The 23,804-nt window shown below is 37.3% G+C and overlaps 1 protein-coding gene across 1 annotated transcript in view; it reads right to left on the bottom strand.

Annotated features, from left to right (window-relative positions):
• ACBD6 (acyl-CoA binding domain containing 6) overlaps window positions 1-23,804 on the bottom strand; it is a 123,310-nt gene that overhangs the window by 82,525 nt on the left and 16,981 nt on the right. The window contains 2 exon segments of the mRNA XM_070939264.1: window positions 2,528-2,633; window positions 10,664-10,746. Coding sequence (XP_070795365.1) covers window positions 2,528-2,633; window positions 10,664-10,746 — 189 coding nt within the window.

Below are 23,804 nucleotides of genomic sequence, written 5' to 3' on the forward strand. Positions count from 1 at the left end.
CTCTGTAACTGCTCCATAACATCACCTCCTCTTCTGCCTTCCTAGAAAGAGAGGCCTAGAGACATGATAGTAATTATTTAAGATGGCCAGGTCAAATGATCAAGTCTGCCACTACCCTGCCTCCAGGATGTGTTCAGTACTTTGTACACTTACCTTCTCATTCCCACTTTGAACATGCAAGAGTGGCAGAAGTCTTATCTACAAGTAGTACAGGTTCTCATTGGAGAAAAGCCTAATGCTGGAAAAGATTGAGGGCAAAAGAAGAACGGGACGACAGAACGAGGTGGGTGGATGGAGTTATTGAAGCAGTAGGCGTGAGCTTAAATGGACTCCAGAGGATGGTAGAGGACAGAAAGGCCTGGAGGAACATTGTCCATGGAGTTGTGATGGGTTGGACAAGACTTCGCAACTAACAACAAGTAGTGCAGCTAATCCCTCAAAGGATGACTGAGATTAATATTAAGTAGAAGCTGAGCTACTGTAATATATGATACTGCTACTTAATGAAAATGGTTCAGGAGTAAATTCAGTGGTATAAAAAAACCCGGAGATCTTTTTCTTTCCTTCCAGAGGTCATCTATTAAGGTAACAATAGCATATTCTGTCTCATTTTCAACCTTTATTGAAAAGGATTGATACACGGACACTTGTGGTTACATACATCACCTTAAAAACACTTTGCCACAAAAAAGGCTAATTATGACATGTGCTGGTTGGAGTAATCTGGATCCAGAGAGTGTTTTTTGAGAAATGACAAATTGTTACTTCCTTTAAAGGTGGCACCAATTACATACACACCTATCCTTGACTTACAATCATTCATTTAGTGACCATTCAAAGTTACAATGGCATTAAAAATAGGGACTTATGACCGGCTTTCACACTTACGACCTTTGCAGCATCCCAACGGTCATTGATCAAAATTCGGATGCTTGGCAACTGGTTCATATTTATGATGGTTGCAGTGTCATGTGACCTTTGGACAAGCAAAGTCAATGGGGAAGCCAGATGCACTTAACAATCATGTTACTCATTTAACTGCAATGATGTGCTCAAAAGAAGGTCATAAAATGGGGCAAAACTCAATCATTGTCTCACTTAGCAACAGAATTTTTGCTCAATTGTGGTCATAAGTCGAGGACTACCTGTATTCAACTTTTTTCAGTTAGTATGAATAAGCCAAAATGGGAAGGGTCAAGAGACCATATAATAGGACAGATAACTGCACCCTATCTCCATCCTCAGACAAAACTGATCCTATATGAGTAGATCAGATAATGCAACACATACTTCAGTATAAATTACAAGAAAAGTAGCATTGACATTAATGTACTTGAATTTACTTTAAGAGCTTCAGCATTCAGATTTTCTAGAACTAATGATAGTGAGCCTTTAGCTATCCTATAGAAGTGTTGCTAGTTATCTGATGAAGCCGTGTAGGTTACAATATAATAAAGGCTGCCAGATAGGCATATCGCTCACTAATGTTTAGCAAGTTATATGGTAAAACCTATATTGTATATGATAAATCCCATGCTGGTCTAGTGCTCTGGTCGTTGTCCTACTTTACAACATTGTTCAGAGCACCTCAGAATGAAGCCAGGCTTCACATAACTATACTGGGCTACTGAAAAATTGATCGTAAATGTTCTTTTTCTTTCCCAATTCAATAGATTATGGAGGCCTCTTTAACTCTGGAGTTCCCCAGAGGATTCAAGAACCTATCAGATTATATTATTCCCTGGAGCGGATCATCTTAATGGGTCTGGTAGAAGGGGAATGATGGAGTGATATCAAGCCTTACCCTGCTTTCTTAGAATAACTCTACTCCCTCCTTCCCTATCCAAACCTTCTTATATTCTGAAGTAAAAACCAAATTGAAGGTATGTTATCCCCAAAGGCAGATCTGGGACTGTCACAAAATCCTAAACTTAAATTCCTTATACCAGAAAACAGTGTATTAATTCCACCATTGCTATAACTTAGCTTACATGATATGTATCTAAAATGAAATATAGTTAAAATGGCTAACCAGGTAGATAAGGGTGGTGTGGGGGGGAATAATCCAGAAGGTTCACATATGAATGTTCACATATGAATGTTCACATGAATGGCATCCATTCTGGTTAGCATAACCAACCAATGCAAACAAAGTAGGAAACACCCACATTCAGGTGGATTATGTTTTATGTCAATAAGAGGAAGCACAATGGTACTTGGCTTTTCTGTACTACATATCAAAATATATTAGGTAAAAAATATTAGGTATATTAGGTAAATTGTAACTATTCTCAATTTCGAAAGACAAAATCCAATCATGTATTATGGATTTATTTTTAAGAAGCTGCATAATGTTACAATAGTAAAATAAGATATATAAATAAAATATATAGATAAAGCTGGACAATTATATCTGCATAGGTGTCTGGCCAAACTGGGACAGAGATACAGCAGCTTCAAGGAAGATTTTAAAAGACATTAATCTCATATATCAGACTTAGTGACTAAACCCACCCTGGCCCAATACCTTGTCATCTTTTGCGTTCACGTCGACTTTTTTTGATCGGATGGCTTTGGTTACATGGTCAATGTTGTTTTCTCTGCAATAGTCAAATATGTTCTTATCTTCCTCCCTAAGAAGAAATAAAAAGGGGTATATTTTCTGTTACCAAGCAAGAAATGCAAACTACACAAACATGAGAAGCCAGCTTTTTCATTAGTTCAATCATTTTACTGTTACTGATTATTTTAAACTTTCAGTGTTTTTGGCAAATATTGTAGACATCCTGCATCACAGAACACTTAAATAATATACTGCAAACTAACCCTCAAAGAACTGTAAGCTATAAATCAGTTTCATTTAGGAAAAAAACCATTATGCATTTCTCATAATTCAAATTTTAAAACAAAAAAATTCAATTAATGTAGTTATTTGGGAAATCTATTCACCATCTTTCAAATGTGATGCCAACATATCTAATATAAACCTCCTCCTCACCACTCCTCTCTTCAGCAAATCTGGGTTCTTAGCATGAAGGAACCAACTATCTTTCCTTAAGGACTGCAAGCAAAACAAACAAACAAACAAACCAAAAGATAAATTCTCTATCCACAGGCCTATCTAGCAAAGAGCCATTTACTCCAGGTTCTCTGCCTGAACTATGTCTTTTGCCAAACAGTGGATTATTTATCTCTGAAGGATTTCAAATACTTGGCATCTACTGTAGAAAAACTTGAGGCATGAGATGAGAAAAGAAAAAAGAAACATAACTGAAACTATATCAACACAGTTGTCCTTACCATGTTCATATACTGGCTTTTGTTCTTTATACTCAACTCTGCAAAAGATCCCTCAACTCCATCCAATCATGGCATATTTGGTCCTGCCTTCTCACTGTGTTCACTCTTTCTTTAGTGATCTGATCTTCATGGCTTTTCTCTCACCTCAGTTTACATCTTTTGTACTAATAAAACATTTTGTATTTAATTCCCATCCGTACATACTTAACATTACAGTAAGTCTTCTTGTTTTGCTATACATATTTAAGTACCTTATTTCCCACTGCATTCACTTCCACAAAATGGACAGAAGCACTCTCTTTACACCTCATTTATTTCACATTTCCTTTCTTTCATGTCCTTTTTTCCTAATCAAGAAAACTCTTAATACTACCAAATAGTTTGTTTCACATTCTGAATCACTCCTCTCTTGTGTTTCACTAACGACATATTTCATTACTTTAAACAATTAGATCTTTTTACAGTAATATTCATTCCTTTGTCGTGGGTGTGGGTGTTGTTTATGTATGAATTAATAGACCTATGTTTAAATAATATATTAGCAAAATATTCACTATAGTTTTTTATACTCAACTCTTGTAATGGCATAGTTACTTTTCTGCATTCTCTCATTCTCATCTATCCATTCATGCCACCTAACTGAGTAACATTCATGTTAGGCTGTTCATTCAGAATGTTTCATCCCCCTCCCCCAAATCATCTATAATTTTATTCACAGTCATCATTCACAGGGGCACAGCATATAAACCATGTAATGATCATCCATCTATAGACCTGTACATACAATTATCTAGATACTAATTGAAACAATTTGACATATAATTTTATCCTTTTTATCCACAGTTAACTCTACATTTTTATTACCCTGAATATATTCATTAGCTCAATTCTAAAAGTTCTTTCAGATTCATTACTGGTCTTCCGGGTGCGCTTCAAGGTTTTGGTTACCACCTTTAAAGCGCTCCATGGCTTAGGACCTGGTTATTTACGGGACCGCCTACTACCACCAATAGCCTCCCACCGGCCAGTACGCTCTCATAGAGAGGGACTCCTCCGGGTGCCGTCAGCCAAACAATGTCGGCTGGCGACCCCTAGGGGGAGAGCCTTCTCTGTGGGGGCACCTACCGTCTGGAATGAGCTCCCCCCAGAGATACGGAGGATCCCGGATCTGCGCACCTTCCGCCGCGCTGTGAAGACTCTTTTATTCCATCAAGCAGGCTTGGCCTAATCTCCTCCCTCTTTTAATATATAAATTTTAAATCCGTTCTTAAATTATTGGGGTGTTTTAATTTGTCTGGGCCAAAAAATGATTTAATTCGATTTTAACTGGTTTTTTAAATTTTTGTATTTATGTATCTTATTGCTTGGCTGTTCACCGCCCTGAGTCCTTCGGGAGTAGGGCGGTATACAAATCAAATAAAACATAAAACAAACATAAACATTACAACTTTCCCATTAGTTTCATAGACAACAATATACTGATTTTTATTTCATTTGTTCATTCATGCTCTTTACCATTTATTCCTCTTACATTCGAAGTTCCAATGTTCTATATGGCATAGTTACCACTAGATGAGGCTGAGTTTGACCTCTGCTATTGGTAGATTTCAGCTACCAACATGGTTTTGGTAGATTTCAGCTTTCATTTAACACTTTTCAGTAAGTCTAGAAGGCGTAGAATATGTTAACAGCCTTAATCGTACAAATGCCATATGCAACATTTCCTGCTAACAATAAGGTTAATATCAGTTTTGTACATTGTGGCTAGCATGTCTTAGGAGCGTAGAATTTTGAACAGTGCCAGAGAGGGATGAAATGCTGAAAGTAGAGACAATGATAATTGGCTTATTAATTGTAGCCACTTACAAAACAGTTATTTGGTGGTGATAGAGATTTACTGTAGTTGAGCTATAAGATCTGTTTATTGTACATTCAGTTACATCACATTATAATCTGTTTTCAAACTTTTGTTCTAGGCTACTTTAAGATTATTTATAAGAAATGGTTTAAATGTTATCTCATTTTTAACATTATGATCTTATTGTGTGTTTATAAAATTATTTATCTATCTCTCATAATTAAAAATGAAACCTACACAGAGACACAAAAGACGGTGGAAACATAAAATATGATCAAATTCCAGAAAGTATAAACAACATGTGCATGCATATGTAAGTACATAGGCTACAGGGAAATGACAAAACAAAAGACATAGTAAAAATTCACTTAGAGGTCTCAATCTTTGTCTTCAACTGAGCTGAATGTTTTGAAAAAATCAGTGTCAACCATTCTGAAACTGGAAAATTTTGAAATCAGGGTCCCATGTTAAGAATCCTTATTTTGAGTCACTAAGATACGACTATGAGGAAGGTTTCAGTAGAAGAGAACATATGTTGACTTTTGTTCCTTAATTCCATTCTTTTCCAATAGTTTTATTAAGGATTATATTACATAAATGATATAAAAACCTAATTAAAAATATTTTAAGAAAACAAAAATGTGTAAAAAGAAAAAAAATATCCTAAAACAGAAAATAATAAAAAAGAAATTCCCCCTTATCTCCAACAAGTACATCTTTTCTGAATGAAAACCTCAAATGTCTTATCATATGCTGTATTACCTAGGGAATCTTCAGCAAGCATCTTTTTTTTAAAAAGGAAAAAAATATTGTTGAGAGCTGCAGCACTGTCCAGTAGTGGAAATAATTCATAAATCTTCTTTGTCAGCTTTGAAACTAAACAGCCAGCTGATAAGATGGCTGTGTTCCATTACTATTTCTTCTTATTTTTCTGAAATCATCTAACTGTTACAGAAAGACTACCATGTGCCACAAACAGGTGGTCTTTCCTGTCTGCTTGTCATTGTGCTACTGAAGCAAGAGATGGAAGCCAAGACACAGTTGCAACAGATACTGTTTATGTCAAGGCCCTCTTACACCTCATAGGGCCCATCCTCTCATAATCTCTAATTATCTCTTCGTTTAATCGCCCCATCACTTCTGAGGCTCTCTTGGGTACAGGAAGAGGAAAAGCTCATTAACTGAACCCTTTTTCCTCTCTCCAGCCACCCATAGCTTTTAATTGCTTGGTGTTGTTATTATCTATCAGTGCAACTGGGATCATTTTCATAAGAAAAGGCGGTGGAGGGAGAGAAGCAAGCATGTGTCCCTGAGGTATGCACTGCAGACAAACCTTTGCTTTCTCCATTATTTATGCCAGCTGAGGTTTTATAGGCTGAATAAATCCATAACTCAAGTTTATTCTGAACAGTCTGCTTCCCTAGAGAGGGCGTGATGCCCACTTGCCTGTACACTTCTGTGCTCTCCTCAGAGAATAACCAGAACCTAATGAGACATGTGTTACCCAATTGCCCACGCATGAAAAAAAGTATACACTACACGCAAGATTAGTAATGCAGGAACCTGTGAAAAACCACATACACCCCTTCACTCAAAGCAACATACTTTTGTTTTTCTTTCAGTGTAAGGGAATTTAGCTTAGCAATATTCTAGTTTACCTGGACAAAATACAAGTATGCTCTATGCCTGTTAGAAAATGAGAATGCAAATAAAGGGCCTCGCTGTACGTTCCTTGAAGAAAATTATGCCACCGCCACTAGCAACCCATTGCCTCATTGGATTTCAAGCTGTACCTTGGTAACTGGAAAATTTTATTTTAATCAATGCTTGGATAATAAATTGTAATGATTTGGAAAGCTGATTGGTACAATTGGTAACGAATGTAATGTAGTATTTTAAATGTTAGCGAAATGTACTAAATGATACTAGTCACATAATTTCTGCTCTCATTTGTTTTTAAAGGACAAGCATTCTTCATCTCAGCCCAAGTCATCTCACAGAATTGTTTTGTGCGGAAACTGGAGGGAAAAGGAGTATTAGGTATGTTCACCACACAGTTATTCGTTAAACACGAACATAAATCATAAAATCATAAAGGCAGGATAAATAAATAATTTCCTTGCTCTTTTATATGAAAACATTTCCACGCTCACAGAGTTAGTGAGTCTCTCTCTGATGTTTCAAGGAACAGATTCATTTTTACATGAGTACAAAATTAATGCTAGGAGAAACCCAATGATATCCATAGTATGGCTCCATGTTTATTTCTGCCAATTTAATAATTAACATTCCTTACAAGAACTTGAGATTGAATAATTTCTGAATTACTTATTTAGGGAAAATGTATAAACTATGTAAGGAAAGCTGTTCTTAATTTTTTTTTTAGGACTACAGTACATACATGCCCATGTATACTGACCTCTGGTACTTTCTGTCAAAATTGTTCATTTATCTCTCAGATCAAATAATCAATTCTAGAGCCATCAATCTTTCTATTTCTCTACTAGGCTGGTCTAGCCCAAAGAGTTGGCCAGATGGCTGCTTGGGTTAATGGGATTAATAACATTCTGATAAATTAATGGCATCAGAGTGAAAAATATAATAGGAACTATCAAGCCTGCTAGATAAAACTGGAGGTTGGAGGACAGGAGTCTGTAGTACAAAATTTGTTGACTTTCAACTTTCACCCTTTTTATCTGGATTCAAGGAACCATATTTATCTGAAATGACTTGATGTAGACAGAAATTGTTTGCATTTTGAATTATTTTCATATTTTTCTATTTACTTCTTGAGGATTTGAATAGAATATGAGAGGTATGATCTGGTTGCTCAGTTTTTATTCTTCCTAGTTAAGTCAGCCATGGATAAGATGGAGATCAATGCTTCCTTGCAGGAAGAATGTGCTTTCCTCAGTCTAAAATTATAAGACTTCTATTAAAAAATAATCCATTAGTCCAGGAGATCTGTTTTCATGGAGCAAACTGAAATATATTTCTAAGAAAAGATAATCAAAAGGTAAAGAGGCTAAATGTGAGGAAGCATATTCCTGTTGTAATTTAATAGGATTAAGAAGCCATTATATAACATTTGCTGTTTGCATAGGAATTGCTTACGAGACAATATAGTAATTACATAATCTCTTGTACCTATTTGTCTAAAACTGGATGTTCTTAATGTCTATAGAAAGGACAACTCCATATTTTATTTAAAAAGAAACCACACATTTAAATGTTATAGACATTTCCGTTTCTTCAATAATCAAACTTTAAAGAAATTCTACAAGAGCTTGTAGTTATCTGAGAAATGATACTCTCCAAATTTCTTTTGTGTTAAAAAGTAAACAAATACGATTTACATAATTCTTATGCTAGATAATGAAAGAAACTAAATACAGGATTATGTTTCTTAATTTTGCTTCAAATGTGAAGAACAGGATCAAACAGAAAATCATTTTTATATCATTTTTCTATTTAAAATCTTCTTCCAAAGACATACTTTATTTCATGCATTCATAAAATGGCTAGCTGACCAGAGCTTTCTGGTCCATACTGACTTTCTGTGTGCTTGTGGGCACTGGATCTCCCAAGCCCTCCCCCCCCCAGCACTGCTACATAATTGTTTAACGACTGCAACGCAACAAGCTGGAATTGTGGCCATTGAGCAAAGCAGCCAACATGGGTGACCTGCTTGGTGACCACAATGACTTACAACAAATTTCTAGGCTCAGTTGTGGTCATAAGTCGAGAGCCACCTGTATTTTACTACAACTGATAGATGACTGAAATGCAAAAGCTGGAGAAATGGAGAAATCTAGAACAAGGGAAACCCAACAGTATAAATCATAGACTAACAGTATTTCACAAAGAGAATCCATTGTTTATTGGCAAGATTTATTTAAAGCAACATTAACAGAGACTTGATACATGGTTATCATTGATATGCAAGTTTGGAATTAAATCAGCTATATAGTAGGAAACTGAAGAGGGAGAAGTGCAATCTAAATCAGATTGTTTCCAAGTACAAACAAACCTTGAAGTATTTTTGTCAAATATATGAGTTTTATTTCCAAAATTGAAAAAATAAACATGGATATAAGTTGCAGATGAAAGAAGAATTAATGTCTTTCTCTAGGGTCTTGTCTATCTTGTATGGCTGGCTCAACGTTTCAATTATGTTTAGCAGAACAAACATGATACTTATTTCATTGCTCTATATTTCCGTTTCTTAGTTTCTTTATTTAACCATAACTTCCATATTTAATTTTCACACATTTTTCTTTTAATTTCACAAACTGACCTCAATTAGTAACCTTACATTTATACTGCCTTAATTTGTCTTGACCAGCTGTATCATTTAGCATAATCTTTACTTTTGTTAAGAGGTTAATCAAGAATTACCATACAATTTTATCAGTGCTTACATCAGAACTCTGAACTGATTTTCCAGGCAGGTTTCCAGTTAGATATATAAGACTATAGCTTCAGCTAGAACAGGGGTCTGCAACCCTAAACACTCAAAGAGCTATTTGGACCTGTTTCCCATAGAAAACAAAACACCAGGACCCACAAAACCTGAGTGGGTGTGGCCAACTCGACATCACTCATTCCCACCAAGTCACATGACCCCTCCCAGCCACGCCTACCCAGGTTTTGTGGCTCCTGGTATTTTCTATGGGAAACAGGTATCTCTCTGTATGTGTGTGTGTGTCTTTCTTTCCCCCCCTCTCTCTTTCTCTCCTCTTTCTCCCTCTCTCATCTCTCTTTCTCCCTCTCTCTCATCTTTCTCATCTCTTTCTCTCATTTCTCTTTCTCTCTCTCCTTCCCTCTCATCTCTTTCTCTCTCCCTCCTCTTTCTCCCTCCCTCTCTCTCATTTCCCTCTCTTTTCCCTCTCTCATTCTCTCCCTCCAGCTCTCTCTCATTTCTCTCTCCCTCTCTCTCTCCCAATTGTTTCTCTTTTTCCTCTGTCTCATTCTCTTCCTCCAACATTTTCTCACTTCTTTCTCTCTTTTTCTCCCCTTTTCTCTCTCTCATCTCTCTCTCGCACACGCACGTGCACCCAAGTGGGATACCCTCCTGGACTGGGATCACAGTGGCAGCGGGAGAGGGATCAAAGAGCCGCATGTGGCTCTGCGGCTGCGGGTTGCCAACACCCAAGCTAGAACATTCCATTAAAAAGCACTGAATACAGCTTATAAATAAAAGTGAAGGACAAGGGCACTAAAAATCATCACAGTATTTAATATTTTCTCCCAAATATTAATCTTTCTACAAAATTTAACTTTTAAATGAATTAGACTGAAAAGCATAGACATATCATACACACAGATACACCCAAACAATTCACATTAGGGATAAATTAGTACAAGCAATATAGACAATTACTGATTCAAACAGTTATATACCTAGAAAATACTTTTACATTATTTCTAATCTAATATGAAAAGTATCCTGTTTCAAATATTCTGAAAAATGCCATAAACCATAAAAATATCACTCTAATTCACCTGATGGTTTCTTCTTGATACAGTGAGCTGACAACTGGACCTCCAAATACAGCTTTTCCTTCTTTTCCTTTCTTTTCTGATATCTGAAAGAACAAACATAGTAATACTTGTTTACACATTTTGATTCTGAAACTATGCAGATCATGCTCAAGAATAATTCTATGGAATCATTTCCCCCTCTCATTTTCAGACCCTAGTTATAACATTTAAGATCACAGAAACATACCTTGCCTTATCAGCAAAGAAAAGCAAACTTGTAACAGTTATGCCAGGATCCACCAGCTAGGTACCAAATATGTTAAATAAATATACATAATAATAAAATCCTTTTCAGTTCATATGAGCCCAGGAATGTGTTGTCATTATTAGAACCAAACTGATATCACAGTCAAGCCCACTTTGATTATTCTTCAAGCTTCCTTTCTTTCAGCTTCAATTTAAGCAGAAATCATATGCTGTTAAGTGTTCCGTATTGTAAAACAAATACATTGTTAAACAAGTGCAGAAAATTATTTTGGTTGAACAAGCATGAAGGAGCCAGCAATGAAGTGTCTCAGGCAGAAGCTCAATGTCAAGCAAGTTAAGACTCATGTGCAAATCTTACAATACAGTCAGGAAACCAGGTTACTCAGTCTCTGAAAAAGATCTTAAAAGACTACTAGTATGCATGCAACTATTTTGAATTCTAGTAACAGGAGATTTAATAGAAACATGGAGAAATGAGTTCATGATGGGTATGTAGTCACTTGTTTGATTGGCATGGAACTTTTGGACATAATATGCCAACTAGGTAGACTCCTAAATGCTGGAGAGGAGACATCAACAACATCAACAACATTAGAAAATGCTCCATGTTACACATGCTAGAGTTCTAGGGCATCAATATATGGAGCACAGTATCCTTCTGGATCGCCTGCAGGGAGTTGAAGGCAACATTTTAATGGTTCTGCTCCTACCTTAATTCCTTGATTTAATTGGGGGTGCTGGAAGAAAGGGGATTGAGCCCTTGGGACCTCCTTTGTTGAGTTTTCCATCGTTTGAGCCTCTCTCCTGTATTATTTAATATATACATACAGCTGTTGAGAGAGATCATCTGCTGGCTCAGGGTGTCACCAATATGCCAATGACAGCCAATTATACGTAGCTATCCCAGGCTGAGATGGAGATGTCACACAAGTTCTGAATCAGTGCCTGGAGGTGGTCAGGAAGAGTGAGACATAACAAGCTCGGACTAAATCCTACCAAGACTGAGTCGCTTGATGCCATTAGACTTTTATAACATCAGTCCCAGTCTTGTTTCAGGCTGAGCACATACATGCCAAACTGACTTACAAATAGTTTACTAGTGAATGGCAAGCAATTAACTTACATGGCAGGGAGAGAACTGATGAATTTTTGCATTCTCTCTCACACACACATACACTCGACCAATGTGGGAGAGCAAGTTTTTTTCTGAGGCAGCTCACTCCAAAACCAAAATAGAACATGGATAAGCACAGTCTACGGCAGCCCAGGGAACCAGCTGCCAAGGAAGTTAATCAGTTAGCCCAGGGTCAAACAACTAAGATTCAGAATGCAAACAGGAAGGAGCAGAGAGGTGAATTTGGTTTGGTTATTCCCAACAAAGAGCCTGACTGTTAACAGTTATTCTAACATAGGTAGGCTCCAAGGATGCCTCAATTAAGAAATATAACATCTCTGTTTCTTGAGGAGCAGAGTGCCTCTGTCTGATACTTTGGAGTTCCCAATATGTTCTCCATCTAGGTTGTCTTTGGATGATTTATCATCTGATTCTCCTGCCTGACTCAGTCAACTTCAGGTGATTGATAGCTTACTGAATCTTTTTTTTTCTTTTAAAGAAAAATACAATATTAAAGATTTTTAAGGAAGATAAAACTAATATACATTAATGTAAAATAATTCTCACTTTATTTTCTAATCGACATTTTGCTGAGACCTCAGCTGCTCATTCCTCTAAGTCAGAGTCAATCACAGTTCTGGTACTCACTTTTCAAGGAGTAAAGGTCCCCTGAAGAAGCTACAGTAATGCAAGATCTGAGGATTCTTCATATTTGTCTTTCCTCAGCTTTGGTTACTGCAGCAGTTGGGATGCCCTAGTGATGGTGATTCATTGTAAAGAGCAAGGGAAATGACTCTGATGAAACTGCCTATTACCTAGGCAAGGGGGGTGGGGTGAAACATTTTTTAAAGCCAGCAAAACAAGATAATATTCAGAAGCAGATTGGGCAAACACTTCTCTGACTCCCTAAAGCTAAAGAGGAGGTATAATTCAATCAAGATTCAAAAGCTTAATTAAATAAAGTATAGATCAAATCTTTCTGTGGAGTTGATTTTCTGGTCTACCTAGTAGGGCTACCTTTGGAGACAACTCAGAAGCTACTGGTAGTTCAAAATCTGGTGGCAAGGCTTCTGTTGGGTCAATCCCATTAGCATAGAATCCCACCTATTTTGAAGTTGTTGCATTAGCTGCTGGACAGAATTCCAAGTGCTCGTAATGGTTTTTTTAAAGCCCATCATTGCATTGTACCAAATGATATCAGGCAATGTCTTCATAAAATAGAATCTGCCTTGCTGATATAAACATCCAGAGAGGGCCTGTTGACATGATCTGTATGATGGGCCTTCTCAGTGGAAACCCCTACTTTTTGAAGTATCTTAAGTCCAGAAGTGAGGATGACCCTTTCCTTCTTATATTTAGGAAGCACTTTAAATCTCTTCTAGTTATATTAGGATTAAAATTGATCAATCGCTGTTAGATCCAAACCCAAGATGACACGGCAAAATCCAATTGAGTTCCGCCCTTTATTTGCTTACACCTAATGAACAGAATCTTGCCAAACTAAAGCTATATACTTCTAACCTATTAGATACATCCTGAAGGATTCTAGGATGTGGCTACCCTGAACCTCTCTCCCTCTCCTTCCAACTCAGAACTGCACACAGTCTCATAATTTGGGCTTCTCTCTGATATACTTCCTCCTCTCTGGGAAAGTTCTGTGTTGCCAAGACTCCCTTCCACTACTTCTCCAGGTTCACATTCCTTTAGGAAAAGGAGGGGCAGAACCTGGGGGCGGAGCTGAAAGGCAGATCAGCCTAGAAACTCTACATAACCACAAGTGAATTAGATTATTGTCAGGTGCAAAACATCAGGTCCACATGTGAAGGTCCAGTTAAACTGATTTATTGCTACTCATGCCTATGCACAGGAATCTTCTCAACTAACAGTTAGCACCTGCTTGGATTTAGACAAGGGTCAACAGAATTCAAGGGAAGTTGGATTTAGTTCAACTTCTGGCTATGTAGGGATTTTGGGCTGATCCCCCTTTTAACTTTGCCCCCAGATTTTGCCACCCCTTCTCCTACAATTCCATCACAATTACCCAAACAAGAGACTGCCGTGTTTTAGGTTATAAACATCAGTAGGGGAAGTATCGAAAGGAGGAAATGCTGTTATATTTTAATTATACACAAACGAACTGGATACATTCATAATCCATCACAATAAAGAAACCAAATTCCAGAAGTACGTCTTGGAAGACTTGGTCATGATGCTTGAATCTGAGTGTGGTAGACATGATGGAAAACAGTGACCTCTATGCAATTAGATTTCATGCATATGTACACAAAACACAACCAAGGAATTCCATATTGAAATCCTAGACTTGGGGAGGGAAAATATTTCCCAAATGAAGAGACTGAAAAAAAAAAGAAGAAATTATTGAAAACAGCAAAATTGGGAGCCCAGGCAAAATGTATATTTCAATGCAGAAAAGGAGAAAAATCATGAGGATATCCATTTGGCTGCCAAATTCAGTCAAGGAGGTTATTCTTGCCAAACTGAGAAGATCAAAAGGAAATATAAGCACTGGCAAAAAAAGAGTCTGAGGAGTACTTGGCTAAAAACTAAAAAGACAATTAAAAATTCCCCAGCTATAATAGAAGCAGGAAACCGGACAGGTGTGCTTTTGGACTGCTAGATGAGGGGGGGGGAAGGGCCACTCCAAGAGGATGTGGAGATATCACAGAACATGAATGACTTCTTTGCATCTCACCACAGAGGACAAAAAATGGCAATTCAGTCAGTCTCTTGTGGCGTTCAGCTTTCACTGCTCAGTGTAGTCCCCCTTTGTTGGGAGGAATGAGAGGCTGCTGGAAGATCAACCTTTCACTCCACTACACCATTGATGCAAGTGTTTCAGGGCCACAAAGAATGGGTGGAAGTGGTTCATGTGCTCGCTGCTGGTGTTTGCCACTTTCTGCCAGGGCTGCTGAAACTGGGTCCTATCTTCTTGTTGGGACTAGTCAGTCAGGGGTCTTGAGAAGGCCACTACTGCTGTTATCACCTAATATTTCTTGGTTAGAAGAAAAGAGGCCACTAATTGGTGATGCCAGATGCCCCACCTCAGCCACTGCTGCTGCCTCCAATGGCTGATAATAGTGATTTGCAAACCCCACAGCCTAAATATGAAAGGCAGAATAACTGGTGCTTGGTTGTTTGGCCTCTGCCTGCCTTGCCACCCTAGCAAGATGATTATAACTCTACACTCGATATAATCTCAATAACTCTGATGACTCCCCCTCTCCAAGTTCTCAGGGTAAGATGAGTTCTTTGTTTTTTTGGCAACGAAACTCACTGCTTAAGATTGTTACCTACCATGTCTCTTTGCTCACTGTCCCTTTCCTGTTTTATGGAAAGATCTGGCATAATTAGGTTCATTAGGCCCTCTTTTTGCCCCATACCATTTCACTCTGGTGTTGAAGGCCACAGGTATCTGACTGAGTTGGTCTGACAGCAGTAGGTTCAGCTGAGTGGGTAAATGGACAAGTTAGGTGATTGACTTTTGTCCTGCAGCTGCTGCCGGTATCATTGGCTATTTTGCCTTTTCCATGTGATCACCAGACTTAAGGAGGATGGAGTGAAGTCCATGGCTGGCTTGTGTGGATGGAGTTTTTTTGCTATCTTAACCAGGAGGACTGCAATGTATTGAGGCTAAACTTTTCACCATTGGACTGAGGAACTTTGTGCTGATTTTGAGGAAGTGGCAAAGGTTAGCTTTGGCAATAAGTTTGGCTTCCCCTGGGTGAGCACTCTGTGTTTGTGTGTGCACATACCTGTCTGTTCATCCATCCATCCATTTCTCTGTCAGAATGAGGAGCCTGGGCTTGCTCCAGGTAGGTAAGCTGGGGAAGAATGTGGGTTCTCCGATGCTTGATGGGAGTGAGTGGAAAGGATTGAGAGAATCCATGGGTGCATAATTGGTTGGGGGGTGGGAGTTGCTATTTAGGATATGGCCACTGAATACTCTTGCAGAAATGCCCCTCTGAAGCAAGTCATCCCTTGATGAGGGAGTTAGAAAGTTTTGAAGTTCTTTCTCCAGCAATTCAATAAAATCCACAACAGTTCTTCAGTTCTGTACTATATGCTTAAGTAACTGTACCCTATCACTCACACTGTTCCATCTAGTTTAAGTCAACAGAACCGGGGAGACATCCAATTCTAGCTCTTGTATTGATTAAGCTGAGGAAAACATCATTCCTGCACACATACACACATGAAACAAGAGTCTAGATAAAATGCTTGGAATAGTCCAGAACTTTTGAAACAACACAGCTTAAAATAACCATTTTTGAGCTTAAAGTGAAATACTTCAAACACACAGATACCAAAATACTTGCTTAGCTTTTTTGAGCTCAGAATGTTTCAAGCTATTCTACAGATTTGTATGTACTGATAAAAAAATGAAGATCCCTTTTTCCACTGAAACAAATAAATATGTTTAAAAATATTGATTTTGTCAGTATTTTTCTTAATGTTTATCTCAGTTCTGTCAGTATTTTTGCTTGCTTCTTTCTCTTCTAAAACAATTAAAGAGCACATATCCAGATATTCAATATATCATTGGTATATTACTAGTTGGCCATATATATGAAGAAAAAAAAGAACCTTGCAGAGAAGCTGCCTTGCTGCATGCAGTCTGCCAAATACCCAGAAAGCTTGTTCACTTATTAAAATGAAACTAAGTGGCAACTATGAAATCTAAATTGAAGCTGTTTTATACCAAGTTCTAATTGAATATAGATGTGTGAATTCCTATAAGTAGTTGCTTTGATCATTAAGTTCTTATACAGTTATGAGAACTTAGTGATCAAAAAGTATAAAGTTATTTAAGACCCAGATTCTGCCTAGAAACAGCATGGATTCCATTGGAAAGCCATGGCCCTTAAAAAGAGTGTAAACATTTTCCAAAGATACCTTTAAACAATATTAAGCTTTTCATTCAACATTGTTTGGGTTGCAAAATCTTCTTACCTATGGTGTCCCAATCCTGGCATATATGCTCATACACTGAAGGTCTGTGTCTCCAAATCCACTGTGAAAAAGATACTTCTGACATTTTGCATGACAGATTCCAAAAATTTTAAAAGATTTGATAAATCCTGGTTTATGTCTGCATCCTTGGAAGAGACTAAATAACAATGATCAGACATTGGGCAGTAAACCCTCATCGGTTTGCTCAAAAGGACAGTGAAGTGTTGCTATTTCTGCCTAAGTGTACTGTATTCTTCAATAAAAACCACAGCTTGACTGAAGGTACAATCAGTTCTTGACCAGCTGTCATTGGCAATGGTACTCCAGAGGTCTACAATTCTGAAAGCTATATTCCAAATGGAATGGAAATGGAGCGAGTACCATTTGCTTAACATCATTAATTCAGTCTTGCTTCTATCCCACTTATTTCTTTATACACATGTCAAGAGATGTACTTCTAAACTGTAGTCAGGCATAAAAGAGGTGTCATGTATCCCAAATGAGAGGTTAAAATATAATGACAGACACATTAAATACACTGTCCAATGCCTTCACGACAATTTTATGTCCATCTTCTTTTAAAAAGACAGTAACTCAAATACAATTACAGGCTCTTACAGAATTAAAATCCAATCGTGGTTGAACAATAAAAAACTTGAAGAGGATGGCTGAGTTATGCAAAAATCATATAAAAAAGAAAGCTCACTAACAAAATTGAATCCTGTCTTTAATGGTATCTGTGTCCAGATACAAACCTTCCTGCATATTATTGAATTTCAGTTTTTTGTTCTCTGCAAAATTATTATAATAAATTCTAACTTTTAAAGTATATTGGAATAAAAGTATCATATTCCATCTACATCAGTGAGCAGATCATGACAGAATGTACTTTTTTCCCCCACTCCAATTTTCCTTGTCTATGGAGATTCTCAGTCATCCAGGTCATTGTTGTCCCAAAAGCTGCTTTTTCAAAAGGCAACTGGACAAAATCCAGATGCCTTTGGAAAAGTACCTTTGGGACATCCAGTTTCTCTTCCTTCCAACCTCTTCCAATTGATTCCTCCAAATATAACACAGTTACAAGACTACATGCAGATGTTTTCCATTCTTTTCCATATGCAACTGAAAATATGAAGCAACTATTTTGAAGTTTCGTAACAGCATGTTATAGTTCAGGGATGCCCACATTTCCTTTTTCTCTGGAATAGATTAAGAGATTGACATGAAGAAGAGGAATGAATTAAAAAAATGAAATAATCTACAGAATGTGAAGAATAGAACCTCAAAATTTCATGTGTATAGGAACAATAGTGTCACCCCTCCCCCCAAATCCACTGAAACAAAATCCACATTTTGAGAAATGTACTTCTGATTTGGCTCTTTATATTAATTTATATTTATATTAAGCATCACTTCTATTTTTTAAAAAAGTGAAATTAAGATTAGCAACTGGGTTATCCTGTCAACTAGTTGCCTAATCAAATTATCTTAATGAACAATTAATAACACAGATTAAAAGGTTCTGGAAATAGCCAGCCAGAATCTTAGTCTTCAGTTAAATTATCTTATCCTTTTGATGTTTTAATTACACATTTCAATTTACATCCCGGGGTGAAGTTTATAGAAATTGCTTAGGAAACCTATATATTTCATAAACAGTAATACTATACAAACTTCCTCAAAAGAAAAGTTATATATTACTACAGATATTTAACTATTTTTTTGACCAAGGCTAAATATAGCACATGGCTATTTGTGTTGCAAGGAAAAAAAATCTTCTCAACTGCACATGAGAAAATAAGCTCATTCAGTTATCACAAAAGACTACAAGCCATCATTGACGCTTAAAAGCAGTAATACTGTATACAATACTAAGAACTAAGTGTATGCAAACCTTTGAGCAGAACCATTTTATCATTTGCTTTATTTGTATGGTTTGTTTAAGGATTGTCCTATTCTGTGATGCATAAATACCCTGTTTCCCCCAAAATAAGACATCCCCTGATAATAAGCTCAACTGGGCTTTTGAGCGCATGGCAATAAGGCCAAGCGCTTATTTCAGGGTTCAAAAAAATATAAGACAGGGTCTTATTTTCAGGGAAACACAGTAGTTTAATTAGAAACACATTACAAATTAAAAAATGTCTTTTGTCTGACCACTCGCATTTGCTTATAAAATGGTCCATATCTTACAAACTCTATCAGAGGTATGTGAATTTATGAGTACAATTATAAGATTGTGAATTCCAAATTCAGCAAAGTTATACAAGATCTCCTATGAACAAAAATGGAATGCACAAGCATTAGTGTTTTTCCTAATTAAACGCATACTGACCTAAAGTAATACTACCGGTATTATCTGATCCCAATGCAAAATCAATTTGCTTATTTCAAGTACGGTATATTGGGAATTCAACAAGCTTTTTGCACATACATAAACAGCTCCCATAAGATGTAATTGTTCATATGGTAAGGACACAAAAATAATACCAATATCCACTTATTGCTGAAATGTTATATTCCCAGCTCAATAACCCTGCAATTAATATTCAGCCAGTCATATAACTATCAGAGTTTAGCAAGACTAAAATGGATTATAAAAATAATACCAGGGTTATAAATAATTTTGGACTGATTCTAGTAATCTTTCTAAAAGGAAATATTTTTTAATTATAAAATGTAATAATAGCACAACTATTATTTGCTGCTATGCTTGGAATTTGTTGAAATGCAATTGTAAGTAATTATTTTAAATGCTTAAAAAAGCCTTAGATACACTTCCATACAAAACTATGTTGTATAGGAATGCTCTGAATCAGAAATATCATTCACCAATCAAGAGCCACATTTTGCATTTCTTTCTTTCTTATTCTATTCAATTTTGTGGTAACCCAATTTTTTCAAAGTCTGAAAAAAGAATCTGGCCAATTGGCTAGATATACAATATACAATATACAATAACTGTAGATGAACAAAATTTAGCATAACTAAAAGAAGTTTCACAACCACTATATTCCAAGGCCTGGGAGAACAACCAGGTTTCAACAATTTTCTAAACGTCATAAAGATGGGAGCCATTTGAAAATTTCAGCTACCGGCACAATACAAAGTGGATATATTGATTACAAGATGAGGAGGATCTGGTAAAACACCAAATATTCAAAGTAAATATTTCTTATAAGAAAGCACATTCATGTTATTCCAAATAATACTTTTCTTAAAGGGCAACTGTACTGCCCAAAATTGGTTCTCCCTCTGTCTCTATAACAGTTCAGACGCTTCCCACTATCTATCCCTCTTTCAGACCTACTGTTAGTTTTACTTTGCAGCTCCATGCATATTATTACAATTCTGATAACAAACAGCAGAAGAGTCCCTGTAGAAAGTTAACTGAATATAAAGAGACATACGGTATGGATTTACAGGAAAACTCTCATTAAAAAATGCTTCAAAAAAGCTAAAGGATGAGATAGAAAATGGCATGAAGAGATCATTGGCTGAAATATTAGAGGTGTCCAGCTATTGAAAATGTTTGTACTTTTTTTGATGAAGGGAGAAATAATTTATTTCTATATTTTTTCTTTTTTTTCCCCTTTCCCTTGCTGCATTTCTTGCATTTTATTTCTATGTATTAGTTTTTTATCTTTATATTTTTAAAATTGAATAAAAATGAATTTAATTATTTTTATAAATTATAAAAAAATTATAAAAATGATGATAAAAACTGATGTTTCAGAAAAATATTGCTGATTTTTCTATTTGTTTGGGACTTAGTCCCTGCTAACTGTGTTTGACAATCATAATTGTACTTCAGAACCAAAGTGCTTAATTATGTGTGAGTTAATTGTTACCTCTTGTTTACTAGTTAAGACCAATGCCTGGAATGTTAAAAGAGAGGAAACCCCACCTCTGTATTCAGATGGTCACAAAATTACTACCTTTAACACTGGAAAGCAGAAGACGTAACAATATAGGGTGTGCCCTTGGCAGAATAGCAAATAAGGCATGTAATGACAGTAAATAAAATGTTTCTGCCTTTAGTTGAGCTTCACACCAGCATATTCTGAACACCTGAAACATTATACTTGCCAGACATGATTAGGTTTTCTTCATAACATTTGTCTTCTTTTAAATGCATCTTGACATTTTTCAGAACATGAAGTCAGTTTGAATCTAAACATTTTTTAAAAATGTTCTGCTTATTTCTTTCTGTGATTCTAATGAAAAAACTGCTATAATTCAGTCACAAAGTTCATTTTGTCCAATATGTCAAAAATGTGCAGCTTTAATATTTTATTCTAAACAATGTTTGGGTCTTCATGAACAATTACAAAAGTGATGGATCAAGAGTTTTAAGTTGGAACTTTTTAAAAAAATAGAAAACGATCTATGAACCAAAATGTTTATTAACTTTATATTGTGTAGTCTATTCCATGAGCTAAAGCTATGTTTCTTTACTGTGGTTCTAATTAATATTAAGGCCCTTAAATAACTGGAGGAAAAACAATTGGCATGCATGCTCTAGAACAGGGGTCCCTAACCTTTCTGCCTTGCAGCCCGGCGTGCAGAGGAAGAGGGGATAGTACCTTGTGAGTGGTAGGCAGGTGTGTACAGCCATTGTTTGCATGAAGGGAATTTTGCATGCAAGTGGCCACCGCTTGCACAAGGGTAGTTTCGCATGCGAGTGCAAGATGGCCATTGCTTGTGTGAGGAGAGCTTCGCATGTAAGTGCAAGACACTTGCCGCTTGCGCAAGGGAAGCTTTTCACGCATGCATGCGCTTGCCATCGCTTGTGCGGCCTGGTTCCAAACCAGACATGTCCCAGTAGTGGGCTGTGGCCTGGGAGTTGAGAACCCCAGCTCTAGAATCTCAACATGCCCTAAATAGTATCAGGATTGGCGTTTGGGGTTTTTTTTTTTAACATCTGTTTACTTTACGTCACAGAATAATAGCAATAGCATTTAGATTTATACACCGCTTCACAGTGCTGTACAGCAGTTTACAAAACATATTGCCCCCAACAATCTGAGTCCTCATTTTACATAGAACAATATGGCCAACAGTTTCCACACAACACAATAAGCAAGTATAAATAAAGACAATTTGCCTCTCATACTACCATGCTATAGGTATGAAGTTAAGCTATACTTGTGCTCTCTCAGATTCTCACTTTTGTCCGTCAGCGTTCTATGTATCACTTCTGTCACTTCATCTCCGTAGGTTCTGCTGTAAACCAGAGATCCATCTAAGATCAGCACACACAGAGAGGCTGCTTGGGAGCAATTTTGATCTGTCCCCGTCCACACACACACACAAACACAGCCAGCCGAGGGTTAAGGAAGCACTTGGAACACACCCAGCTCTTTATCTCCAACTTGGCAGCGATATACACGCCGTCTGCCAAGTGCTTTTATTTCCACAGAAAACAGAAAGATAAATACTCAGCTTCCAAACGTCCAACAACAATAAATATTCCTCCCAGCAGTTCCGAACGAGGCTTTAGTGACTATCCAAGGTTAGTTTTGTTCGTCACAAGGATCACTGGTCACCACCCTCTATTATATAGTCTCTGGGGTGTGGTCCAGTGACTCAGTTCTAATCCCTCCTGAGCTGCTGCAATCGTTTATCACGCCTTCGGAGGCATGCGTCCAGGAATGATGTCTCTCCCTCGCTCTCATCCGAGCCACCTGTCTCTCTGCTAATCTCCTCTCCCTCGGCCGGCACCTGAGACAGTGCCAGAGGGGAGGGGCCTGGAGAGGGAGGCCTGGCTGACTCCTCTTCCTCATGCTCGGAGCTTTCTTCCTCCGATGGGACAGGCTCAGAGGGCGGGGCCACAACAAATTTCATCAAATGCCCAAGTCATCTCTTGATCATGTAGTGCAAACAAGCACTCAATAGAATTTCTCATAGGATTGCTGAAAACTCCGCAAGCCCCACCAGAAACTGTCTGTATCCATTATGTACTTGGGGCAAGTACATAATGTGTGGTTTTCCCCACACAGCTCTTAAGTGTCAGTCAGTCTCATCCAGGCCATGAAGTGATCTGACCATGGCACAAAATGTGTTTGCCTGCATGTGTCAGGCCCAAGACATAAACTCCTGAGCCTGAAGGCTATAGTCACCTCACACCAATAGGGAAGGAATTTCCAAAATCACGCCAAAGATAGGTGAAATTTAGATCAAGTAAAGATTCTGCTGGTCAGCAGGATAGCTGCTAAACTAGCAGGAATTTATTAATTTTCTTTTATAATGTAGTTAAGGCACCAGCCTACGAACTGGGAGACTGTGAATTCTAGTCTTGTCCTTGACACATTGCCAGTTGGGTGACCTTGAGCCAGTCAGTCTCTCAGCGATAGGAAGAAGGCAATGGCAAACCACTTCTGGTATTGGAAATGGAAAATACTGCCAAAAAAACTGCAGGGACTAGTGTAGCCAGTCGTCAGCAGTCACACTAACTTTTCTTTTGCCCATTTGGCAATGACTCTGAAACTCTAGCTTGTCTTTCTGACTTAATGTAACATGTATACATTCACACTTCAACAATTCAGCAGCAGAATCCTTGAATCCAGACAGGGAGTGTATGTTTAAGCTTACAATATACTTAGGCTGCAATATGAAAGGAAATTGATTCAGATTTCTACATGGTTATAGAACGGAATTGTCTGTCTGAGGGTACATGAGACAAGGAAGTGATTCAAGCAACTGCTGCCATCCTGACACACAAACAAACTAACAAAAGGAGAATTAAATTCTTATTCAGGGATTGTTAGCTAGGCAGTAACACAGAAGTAGACCACTAGAAACTGTGTG

This window comes from Pituophis catenifer, unplaced genomic scaffold (assembly GCF_029215685.1).
Source record: "Pituophis catenifer annectens isolate HBS135680 unplaced genomic scaffold, rPitCat1.0.hap2 SCAF_3, whole genome shotgun sequence".
Lineage (NCBI taxonomy): Eukaryota > Metazoa > Chordata > Lepidosauria > Squamata > Colubridae > Pituophis > Pituophis catenifer.